Source organism: Alligator sinensis, unplaced genomic scaffold, assembly GCF_000455745.1.
Source record: "Alligator sinensis unplaced genomic scaffold, ASM45574v1 scaffold885_1, whole genome shotgun sequence".
Lineage (NCBI taxonomy): Eukaryota > Metazoa > Chordata > Crocodylia > Alligatoridae > Alligator > Alligator sinensis.
This window is the reverse complement of record NW_005842056.1, coordinates 1,491,425-1,503,932: the sequence shown is the minus strand read 5'-3', so window position 1 is coordinate 1,503,932 and position 12,508 is coordinate 1,491,425. Positions and strand designations below refer to the sequence as shown.

The 12,508-nt window shown below is 43.1% G+C and overlaps 1 protein-coding gene across 1 annotated transcript in view; it reads right to left on the bottom strand.

Annotated features, from left to right (window-relative positions):
* Nucleotides 1-12,508, bottom strand: part of OXSR1 (oxidative stress responsive 1) — a 100,482-nt gene that overhangs the window by 17,515 nt on the left and 70,459 nt on the right. The window contains exons 5-8 of the mRNA XM_025203374.1: nt 12,387-12,496; nt 8,647-8,748; nt 3,937-4,070; nt 1,508-1,556 (exon numbers count right to left, since the gene is read on the bottom strand). Of these exons, the coding sequence (XP_025059159.1) occupies nt 1,508-1,556; nt 3,937-4,070; nt 8,647-8,748; nt 12,387-12,496 (395 nt within the window). The remainder of the gene's footprint in view (nt 1-1,507; nt 1,557-3,936; nt 4,071-8,646; nt 8,749-12,386; nt 12,497-12,508) is intronic.

The window sequence follows — 12,508 nt, the reverse complement described above, 5'->3', positions numbered from 1 at the left end:
TGAACCGCTGCAAGACAATTTGTCCCCAGAAAATAAAAGTGAAAAAAAAGTTGCAGGAAACAAGTCGGAGGTCTGCAGAACTGTATCCGGTATAGTCCATACCATCAGTTTTCAAAGGCTTCCTATTTCCTCATCTAACACTAAAGTAAATTTAGCTTCCGCCCTCCTCCCCCCACCCATTTTCCTCTGTTGTCCCAAAAGGGTCCCTTCTTGCTAGCAGATATCAGCATCTAGGGGCAGAACAATTCAGTTCAATTCCTACCCAGAAATTGCAGCAGGAAAAAAAAAAGTTACAGCAGCACTGGAAACAGCACAAGTCATTTATAATGTGCTGCATACTGCTTGCAATTTGGACAAAATCTGAACTACATCTTGAATTAAAATGCCTCTCTGTAAAAGCCGCATCTACTTCACCCTCAGGACACAAAACACATGATTATAATGATTCTGATTCACTCGACCACCACCAAAAAAAAAACTGTCCAGCTTCACATCCAATGATGCTTAAATATTTCACATACATAAAAATCAAATCAACATACACGTTTCACTTGAGGTTCTGGTGTGAACATTGCCCTCATGTATGGAAACACTAATTTTCTATGATATACATTCCTTCAGAGCAATTCAATAAAAATATGTGGGTGAAGGCTTTACATGCGATAAATAACAGAACAATCAGTCTTAGTCAGATATGGAAGATTTAAGAAATGCACAACCCAACCAATGAACAGCTTCATTAGGCCTTTTCATAATTAAATGATATCGCTAGAGCTGGAATACAGGGAATGTTCTCCCTGAAATTAGAGGCATTCATCATTTTGCCACCTCCACATGCCCTCTGCCCATCAGGCCATATCGTTTGGGACAATGAACAAGCCAAAAATTGAAGTTTGAAAGCAACCTGAGAAATATTGCATCGTTTCCATCCATCTTAGGAATTCTTCCCTTTAAGTGTTGCTTCCCACAAAAGTTACCTTTGCCCAAAGTCTAGGGCAAGAAATACATAAATATTCAACCATGACGCAGAGGTAGAATAGAATTCTGATTTCTAGCAAGAGACTTTTCAGAGCTAGAAATGGGAGTCATGTTATTTGTATGGGAGGCACAACATTTGCTGGCAAGTCTTGGGCAGTCTCATTCCTTACGTTACTTAAAGAAGGCATGACAGGCTGGTTTTTAGAGATTTCTAAAATGTTAGTCTTATTTACTGCTTTCCACAGTGAGACCTTCAGAAATGTGCCATTATAAGCAGAGGGAAAGGAAAGAAACCCAGGGAAGATGTTAAATCTCTTAAGATTTTCTGCATCATAACTTTCAGGAAGGGCTGTGATGAGATATCATGTCACAATTTTATTGTACCCATTTCCCTTACTCAGTCAGCATACAAAATCAGCCATAAATGCAGACCTGCAAAGATTTATACCACCCAACATGCTTCTTCCTACAGAGAGCTCTCACCAATTGGGAATAGCGAGTGACAAAAAGTTAGGAAGTGTTTGCCTACCTTTGCTTTCGTGAAAAATTTGTGTCTTAAAAGTTCAGCAGCTGTTGGTCTATTAATAAGAGGGAGAAAAAATGGTTATAAAAGCTGCTTTTAAAGGCAACTGACTTGTGGCTTGCCTCACAATTGCAGCCTGTTTACAACAAGGGTGTGAGCTTCATTTGGCTTTCCTTAGAGTTGGCGTGTTCTTTAAACACATTTCCAATAGCACAAGGCAAGCTGTGGCTCAGGTTTACCCTGCTTTAAAAAAGATAAACTTGTCAAGAAAAAAAAAAAAAAAAACTACTCACATTCTGATGCTGAATTCAAGTATTTCAAAGTATCTATTTTTTTGAGAGACCACAGAGAAATGACCTGCCTCAAGTGACAATGAAAGATCAGATTACCATGGGAACAGTGCAGTATTGATGTTGCACCATTAAGCAAGAACTTTTTTCTAGTTTCATTAAAACCAAATGAGATGATCCATCTTTGCCAAATGGAAAAGGTCAAAAATCAAGAGGGAAAGAAATAAGTTAAGCATATTAAGTGCTTGAGACATGGGAAAGCAAAGATGTATTCAAGGGTTCATAGGGATTTTCAAAAGCTGCAAACCTCTATGAAAGGATAATTTACCACTGCTAAAAGAAATATCAGCAATTGTGTTTAATAATGACATGCTGAAGTTAAATCCTTACTAGCATTTTATTAACTATAGTATTACAATTTATAATATGCTAAAAGAGAGCTGAATTGGGGAGCTCCTGTACCTAATTATAACAGTTTTACAAAACTCTCCTCTCCTGTTCACTCCGGATATACCAGGCTTCAATAGTTGCAATGCGCTCTGCAATGGGGGCGTAAATCTGTGCTGGTACTATCTTTGCCATACAAGTTGTTTCCTGTAGGCAGACCTATGTAGCTTCCCATGAGAGCAGTGGGTTTATACCTGCACAGAACAACTGGCAATATTAGAGCCTCAGTTCCTTGAGCGAACACCAAGCTGTTGATTCCTGGCTGCTAACCTGCATGCTCACTTGGACTGGTGGGTGTTTGTGGCAGGAAGGAGAGAAGAGTATGTAATATGTGAAAAAGCAGTAACGTTTAATCCCAGTCCATGCGAGCTCTAGCCCATCATGTACATGATCATGCTGATAAAAAAAAAAAAAGGAAGAAATGAGAGTTAAACCAGGAGGAACTGGTACCACCCTCTGCCTGGAATCCCATCAGGTTCATTAAGCATGCCAAGTTTAGTCAGTTATAATAAACTATGCCATTTATATCAAGGCTGTACAGAGCCCTAAAGCAAGGCTCCGCTGTACTGGGGAATCAAAGAGAGCCTTAATTATAGTGCTGTATGAAAAGCCTAATCTTCCCCAGCCGTGACCTGCTGACTCCCGGGATAAAGAGGGTTTATTTTTAATCTCCATAAATGCTTCTGCTTCTTTACCATGTGGTTTATTAAAAATCACCTTCATATTTTGGAGAATAAGAAAAAAATAGTATGATTCTGTTTGAAAAAAACTTCTTTCAGAGCAATTCATGGAGGATGTAAACGCAAGGGCTTCACCTCAAAGATGCATTTCGGTTCAAACCTTCCCTTCAGGATGGGCTGTTACCAGCAGCCACCCTGCACTGAGCTAGCGACCTAGGGAAAGGTTGGGGGGCAGAGGCGGCAGGGGACCCAGAGCTGGCTGTGGTTAGTGAGCATGCCTAGATTAGAGCACCATTGTAGTTTTACCTGTAGAAATGTGGCCTTGTACCAGGGAACTTGACTGAGGCTTTAAAAGTTACCACCAAATAAGCCAACAGTAATAAACTGGGAACCATAAGTTCATGTTCTGCTCCACTTTATCCACAATGCAGAACAAACTTGCTTATTTGCAGCGAGTATGACTTAAAACCCAGTGCACCTGGACATTTAAAAAGGATTTGTATAGAGAGAAGACCAAGGGAAATCAGCTGCCAACATTTTACCTTGCTACACTCCATAAATAAATACTCCTCATAATTAAGCTAGTCGATCCATTCCTGTTTTTATGAATTTAAAAACAGAAGTTTTATCTAAAAAGCTCCTCAGGTAAATATGCAGCAAGCAACCTATAATTACTGAGATAAAACTGCAGTGGGTTTTTTCTAACCGGATGCAAGACAGGAACTACAATCAACTCTCCCGGGGGTATGATACTGGGGAACAGTGGCCTAGATGGAGCCTGTGTTACTTCACCAGGGACGTGTGCGTGTCTAGCCACTTGCACACAGTGCTGAATAGTCAACCTTTGTTAACCAATAAGGACAGCAAGGAAAATTTACCATCACGCAGCAAGCCTTCTGCATTCATCTGCAGCTCAGGGACTATAGAGGTATCTCAGGCACAACAGCTTTAAAGACCAAGATGTGCTGGGTTTTTCAATTATGTGCGTGTGTGGTGGTAGCGATGGGGACACCCTTACCTTTTCTCCGGGTCCTTCTGCAGGCACGAGGAAATCATCTTCCTAAACGATTTCCCATACTTTTTCAGCATTTCTTTATCTTGCACTCCAGTCTCCAAACAAGGTGGATCGTTCTGTAGTGTCAGCATTAACACCTGAAAGAATTGAGTCCACTGTAAACATCTGGGGGAACCAAAAATTTTCCTGAAAAGCCAGGTGTCAGAGATGGCACTTGTATAAACTCCCTGCGAAAAGGCAGAGTGAGGCTTTCTGTCGATGCTCATGATGACCCCTTACGCGTTAAAAAGATCCAGGCTGCGGGATAAATGCCAGGTCCGGGCAAATTTCTAAGTCAGCCACACCAGCATGGTGCAGCCTCAAAGGAAAGCAGAAGGGCAACAGTTTTTCTGCCAAGCCTACTCATTTGTGCCTTGAGATGGTTCAAGCAAGACCTTAGATTCAAATGTTCTCTCCTGATCTGCCTGGAGGTGTCTCTTAGCCATAGGACGAAGCGGAGAGCGAGTCAGAAATTGTGTTAATTATTAATGCAAACAGAAAGGCCACATGGATGATAAGATAAACTTGTGCTCTCACCACCCCCTGCACCCACCAGGTCAAACTGATTTCTTCTGTTCAACTCAGAACAGCAAAAGCATTCGAAACAAAAGAACAAAAAATTGCCATTGCTTCCATTTTCCCTTGTCATTACTGTTGTGCAGACTATACCAATTTTAGAAAGAGAACCAGCACGCAATATATTTGAAGACATTTCTACAGCTGTAAAACAGCAATGGCCCATCAATTCAGGCAGAATTATACAGGCTAATGAAAGTGGAAGTTACATTTTCTAGTGACAATATGGAAATAGAAATTGCTGCCTAGTGACATTTATAAACAAAGTCTGAACTTGCAGTTTGAATGCAGCAAGCCCAGTCCAAAATAACTGGTGTAAAAATGTTAGCAACTATCTACAGTCGCATGGGGAAATACTACTGAAAACAGCAGAAGCGATTCGTCTGAATTCATGGCTGCTTTGTTATGAACATTAACTTCATCTGCAAACAATGAAAGTCAGAATAATAATATTAAGTGCGTATATTTTAATAGATGTATTCAGAGCAGTGCAAACACCTGTGTAGACCCTCTTAGTTTAAAAGGTGGGCTTATTCTAGTATGGCTCAAGTCAATTAGGAATCTGTTTGAGTTAAAATAAAACTAGCCATTTCAAAATCGAAATAAGACCCCCCCCACACGAAGGGTTTTCCACCTGTTTAAATTATTTGGTTTAAAAGCTGAAGTTAAACTTGGCACAACGTCCATATATAGTAAAGAAAGTCTATTTTCACATTACTCAATCTTATTAAAAGTACTGATTCTGAATAAAATGAAATTGTTCTTGGGAAAATGTTTGTTTCATTAAATACCACCTGACAAAACCTGCCTAATTCAACACTAATCCTGCCATTTTTGCAGAAATTTGACCAGCATTGTAAAGCAGCAATACAATTTCCAACCACAGATTTGACAATCTGGAGTGTGTGAAGCAGAATAGGTCTGTCTTTTGTTCACCAAATGCATCTGACAAAGGGATCGGCCTGTTACTTGAACAAAGCGCCCATCACAAAGAAATATTCTGAGGTCCAAAGGCTCCAGAAGCACAATCCATCATGCTGTAAAGCAAGAGGCAGCTGTTACAATGCCAATGCCACAGATCAAGGATGAAGAGAAAACATTTTTCAGACAATGCAAGCAGTGGGAAGTGAGAGCAGAGTTTGCACAGCAGGAACACAGGAAAGGAAGGGACCTCCTGGACTAGAGTCCAAGGCCCTAGGAAGCCATGTTGTATAATCCCTTCTATACACTGAGCAAGGTGCATCTTAAAGGTGGTTAGTTTGGTCCCCATTCCAGACAACCTCTCTCTCTTCCAACACCTTCCTTCTGCATTAATTCATTTACTTCTATCATACCTTTCCTAAAATCAGGTTGCATGTAGAAATGCCTTCCTGTTTTGTAAATATGGATTTAAACAAAAAACAAACAAACAAAATCAAACCCACTGCTCTCTACCCAAGCTGCTCCATTACTGCACAAGAGCAGGTTTGGAGCAAATCTCCCCCAGCCTTCAGCAATCCCACCTAAAAAGATATCAAGTACGCAGACCCTGGACTCCAAAGATGCTGTTCTAAGTCACCCTTCAAACTGGTATCCAGCAACAAGACCCGCCAGAACATATAACAGGAAATAACACCTCTCCAAGTAAATGGACCCAGTTACCCGTCTGGAATACCCGAGGCTGAGACCATCAGCTCATCTTACTTGGGCTACTCAACAGACACGAGACCAACTTGCAGCCTCTAGCTAGGCTAATGCTCAAGCCAGTCATGTCTACAGCATTATGGTGAGCAAAATTCAAAGTTCTGAAAACTACGATATGAAGAAGCAACCTTTACTCTGCCCCCCCTGGGGCTGATGACAGCCTATGGGAATGGTCTGCAAGAACTCAAATGGTATTCACTCGGTTAAGGTCTGGGTGTGTTGAAGTAGAGAGGGATTACTGGAAACAGTTTGGCAGGACTGCAATATGCGTTCATCTAGATGGGCCGTGTCCTTCTCTGGCGGTGTGAGTCCTAAGACCTCCTTCCATATGTGGGTACCTGGAGGAGTCCAGTATGCCTTAGCTCAGGAGTTTTCTTGCCATGCCACATCAACCATTACGAAGAAGAAAGCATTTAACAATGGGCAGGTGAAAGAACAGTGGCATCACATACATAAGAGTGAAGGGACTGTAAAAGTTCATTGTCTCTGTGGAGCAGGCTAAGTGTTTGGCTGAAGAGCAGGTGCATATACAAGTCCTGTTCAGTACAGTTCAAAGGCAGAGTGAGCGTGTGAGCTTGGGGCATTGCTCAAAGTGCAAGTGTGGCAAGAAGGCAATACAGTTCCCCACCACACACAGGTGTGGCTTGCCTTTCAATTTTGCATGTCCTGGTTTTCAGAGCACAAGGAGAACCTTGCATTGCACTACTGGGGCATGGCTCGCATGAGGGGGAAGGGCGCAGGTCTTGCCCATCCTTAGAAGGACAGTCTTCCAGAGCCCGGTGCATATCTGGGGGTAGGGAGTGTGGTTCAGACACTTCCAGACAGGCAGGGACCCCATGATGCTCATGATGTGGGCAAGGAGGGGTGACCATACTGGCCCTCCTCTGATACACAAAAATAATGAAGAGGGCTGGAAACAACCAGAACCACGGCTCCCAATGGTGGGTGGAAAAAGAGATGCAAAGGGACAGGGTCTCGGGTCCGAGCACACACTGTTCTACTCCTCCGATTTCCCCTATAACCCATATCAACCCCTCCTTCCTTCCTTCCGCTATAACCCACCCATCCCCAAATACCCACTCCGCACGCCCCCCTTTCCCTCAACATTACCCAAAACTATTCTTCCTCATTCCCCTATTCTACTGACCCTCCACTAAGACCCCCTGCACCTCCCCACACGTCATTCGTTTTCTTTCCCAGAACAGTTTGAGTGCCCTCTCAACCTTTCGTGCACTCAGGTTACAATTGTCCTAAATAATAAAACCTTGGATTTGGGGCAGTGGCAGCAAGGAAACATCTTGCTTTCCTTCTCTCCATCTCCACTTGCCCAGTTTGTCCCAAGGATTAGCTCTGAAGAAGACCTGGCTGGGCACACACAAGGTTCAACGGCCACTGCATTTCCCCTTGAACCACCCAGCTGAAAGAAAACAACCAAGCAACAAAGCCTCTTATTTCATGATGTTGGGACTGCACCTGCATGGAACATCTTCTCAAATGTCTCTCCCACAAATGCTAGCGAGGTGAAATGTCAAGGGACGGAGGTCATATTTTGGGCAAAACCCAAGCCATGACTTCATTCCCATGCCTGTGCAAAAATGGCAGAATCTGTTTTAAGAAAAGCTGGTTTTCAAAGGATCTGTCTCTCAAGAACCACCTGCTCAAGTCTGGCCAAATTCAGAGCACATACCCCACCCTGCATGATCCTGAAGCACTCTAAAATGTCAGTCAGCTGATTAAACACGGGGATTTAAAATGACTTAAGAGGCCACCTGTTCACAGAGAGAGTTTCTTCACTAACTACAGCAGCATCGGCACTCTGCTATCATCACACCTAGGCTTGACTTCAGTGGATCCCCTACATTATTTTATACCAAAAGTATAATCTCTGCATATATCCTATACGGACACTTCAGTGCTGGTACAGAGAAATTACAAGCACCTTAAGAAACCTGCCTGTGGAAACCGATGCCAGATTTTACAGGGAGATGACGGGGAGAAATGATATGATAGGAAAGAAAAAAAAAAAAACAAACTTAGTGGCTCCTTATCCAGATGCCTTATCAGATGCTGTTGATACAACCGATTGTTCTCTAGTCCACCAAAACCTGCTCTGCTGTTTTTAAAGAAGACAAGTGTGAGACAACGCAGCACTCATGAGCTGCGCTCTACATAGAAAACATATGGATCTGAACAGAACTATTCACTGTTGGAAGCCCACACACAAGAAAAGCAGTTTGCTTAATTTTAGAAACCACTTCCCCATATGCCTTGAAAAATACTGTTTTCTGGCGTGTCACACGTACAATCATGAAGGCAAGTCTAATAACTGGGCTGACAGCTTCCTTCAAGACAGCCTTGGGAAACGCTAATAATACTGCTTTTTGTCAACATGAGTAACTGAAGATCATTGCTCACCTTCATTGGTGGGTATTTATGATACGGAGCGGCCCCCGTAGCTAGCTCGATAGCAGTGATTCCAAAACTCCAGATGTCGGCCTTGAAATCGTAACCTCTGACCTGAAAAAACACAATAGACATTACTACACACACCTTTCTCCCCCCCGCCCCAAGGCTTGCAATGGAGCTTGTACATTTTTTCGGTCTCTTTTCTTTATCCTCAAGTGCTCTGGAAGACGCACATCTCCCATTAACTCCAGCTGGTGTTGCAATCATACCCAGAGCAAAGACATGCCTTTCTTCCTCCAAGTTCCTTACTGGCTTCAGTCAGATGGCACATCAGGTAGATCACATTTGTGGCTCAAAAATGGCTCATGTATCACCATACAAACAAAATGGTTAGAGCCATGTAGTCCAAAGGCATGGCCTTCAACTGGGCTTTGGCTTCTGCACCACCCTGGAGAATCATTACACTGCTCGAGTCAGACCAAAACAGACAGGCGCCGCTAGGAAACCTATCGCCAGCCCCCGGTCACATGCCTCGCTAGCACCTTCGAGGCAACCGCTCGAGTAACTCGGCTACAACCACTTCCACTCCAAAAATCAGTCTGAAAAAATGCTGCATTGCAAGTCTGTGCCAGCCTCCTGACAGATTCCTCCCTTCTGTTTAATAGAAATCATTAGAGACCTAATATTTTGCCTTCTGTTCAACTGTCTTCCACTTTAGTAGGCATTAGTACTTTCTGCACTTGAGGATGCGCAGGATGGATTTGTTCAGTAAAGCTATCTAGTGTCTGACCCTCTCTTTTTTTTTTTTCTTTTAAACACACACATTTCATATGCCCTCAAAAGTCCTCACTAGGAACAGATTAGGTGTTGACATCTAACTAGCTTTCTCCACCGCAGAGAAAGAGACACTGTACTGACTTCAGCCAGAGCTATAAAAATCCAAGCGTTTTGCCCAATTGGAATGGTTTCCCCTTCCTGCTTACTGGACAAACGAGAACAAACTGGAAAAAGTCAGCAGGCTCAAATTTCTTAGCACCAGATAAGTCAATACTGTATATACCCAAATCCAAGATGACTTTGGATGTAAGCCAACCCCCCAGTTTTTAGATGGGAAATCTACACATTTGTTATCGTTTTCCATGTTTAGAACCTAATTATTGGAAGCTCGTCTTAAATTAACCCTCCCCACCACTACAGCGACAGACAGCAGTGGCAGGGGGACAGGCAGCCCCCACCACTTGCTCCCATTTCAATCTGCCTCCCCCGACAGTGTCTATGCCCCGACCGCCTGCTCCCTGCAGCCTCTGCCCCGCTGCCTGCTCCCCAGAGGTGCACAGCTCTGGCCCCATTCCCTCCTGGACACCGAGCACATGCAAGCTCCAGCCCCTGCCCAGCTGCACAGCAACATCCTGAGCTGAAGCTGCCACTGCCATGTGGCCAGGCAGGGACTGGAGGCTGCTTGTGCCCCATGCCCAGAAGAGAACAAAGCCAGAGCTATACCTGACAGCAAGCAGGGGAAGAGGGGGCAGAGGCTGCAGAGAAGCAGCTGGGAGCGGGAAGGAGGGAGCTGTACGGCAATTGCTGCAGCTCTGACTCTGGCCCCAACCAGGCCTGTGTTCAAATGCAAGACTAGGGACTTTTTTTTTTTTTTTTTTTTTACCCCATGTTGAAGGGAAGTAAAAAAAAAAAAAAAAAAACAAAAAAAAAAACTTGCCTTGGATTTTAGTAAATACAGTACTTAATAAGGAAGAAGTGCTTATTTTGATAACACCAGATATTTTGTTTAATCTTTAAGATATGATGCCAATTTTTTAAATTTGGAAAACCTCTTCTGGCTTTCAAGTTCTGGGTGATCTACATTCATATGTTGTTAAATTACAAATTCAAAAGATTATCATAAAGTATGCTATGCTCTAACTTGTCAGTTATCCCATTTAACGATGCCAACATTGCTTCTGTGGAGATGTAAGATTAGATTAGAGAAGAAAAAATTTGTTGTAAACTTCTGTGCCATGAGCTGCCTCATGCTGCATATGGATCAATAAGGTCAAACAATTAGATTTAAACGATCATCAAAAAGAAAACCGGGAGCAAAGTGCAGTGCTAAACTTGTAATAGTTGCACACATCCTGCAATATGTTAACCACTTGCAAGTTTCAAGCGTACTATATCAGGGGTGGCCAATCTCTGGCACGCCTGCCACAAATGAATGGGGGGAGCGTATGTGATGCGTACTGTACGTGGCACAGACTGGCGAGGGAGCAGGAAACAGCAGCAGATAGGGCAGGGAGCAGAAAGAGGAGTAATGGACTGGGCAGGAGAAGGGGATTGGAGTGGCACTCGAGGACACAGTGTGGGGCTTACTTTGTGGCATGCCTAGCATAAAGCACTGGCTGTACTATATAATCCCTGTGGGCATATATGAGGCACTTAGCAATTTTTCAGAATTCTAGAAACCTTGATTTTCACCCAAAACACAACAATAACCTTAATTTTTTTTATATTTTATTAATTTAGGCCAGCAAATTTTACTCCTTATCTACAGCAAAACTGGACTATACTTGATAACTGCATATTTTGACCAACAAACAGGGAATGCTGGGGTATCAGATGTCTACCTGCTATTAAGGAACATTTATGGCCTCACAATAAATTTAAAAATGGGACATGTTTTTTCTGTGCAATCAACTACTTTTATTTCTGCCTTTTAGCTGTAATCCCAGATATAATGTTTCACAGTGACACCTGCTGGAAGACAACAACAGGATGCTCCCAACAGCCTTTGAAAGTCCGTCCCCTACTTAATGACTTGTTTGCCATTTAATTTCTTGCAGCACACTTACACTAACAGCCTACACAAGATCTTGCAAGCCTCCAGGAGCTGTGCCCCAATAAGAACCACTAAATATTTGCAATCAAAGTCTTTTCACTGTCATTACATGACTCTCCAGGGTAAAGACCTTTGTAAAACAACTTTATTCTTTCAAGTTTCCCCTCTTAAATCTCTTTCCATGACTCTCCACCACAAACGCCCGTGGGCAAAGTCAAGAGAAGCCCAACTGAGTGCTGCTGCATTTGGACCTGCTATTCTACATCCATGTAAGGAAGGGCAGATATTACTTCCAGTACCTGTTGACTGGCAATTCACAGAACAACAGGGAGAAACTACAGGCACCTCTTAAGGCCTCCACAGCTGTGTCAAGATATACAGATCCCAGCTAGGCCCTCAGCAGGGCTGGAGAATTTACCAGGCCAATGAGTTCCAGGTGCTTGCACGTGTACACATGCACTCTTCCTCCCACACCAAACCAGAAGCAAGGAAAACAGACCACCACTTGTTCCAGGAGCAAATAGGACCTTCCATCTTGCCCACTAACCACCATTTTAATTGAGCATCTATATTCACTGAATCAAAACTATCACCACTGTCTGGCTGAGCAACAGCCCTGGATCTTATCAGATGCTGGTTTGAATAACAGTGGATGCTAACTTGCACATAAATGGTAGGGTGGCCTGCAACCGAGAGTGCTCAAATTTGTCTGCAATGTCAAGGTGGGTCCAGGATTATATTGCACTGTAATGAAACTACCCAGGCTGAACTGGATATGGGCAGTGGCATCCTCAGAAATATTCACCATGGACATCCATGTGAAGCCAGGCTTCCTCAGCAAGAAAGCTTTTCATAAATAATGCAGATGTGTTGCCTCTTTTGCCACTTAAAGTGTTTGATCCCTGTTAGAAATGTTTACCTGTTCCATGACTTCCGGCGCCATCCAACAAGGCGTGCCCACAAAGGTTTTTCTCACTTTATTTCTGGTAATATCACCACCGGTGGCTAAGAACGCGCTAACACCAAAGTCTGAAATCGCAA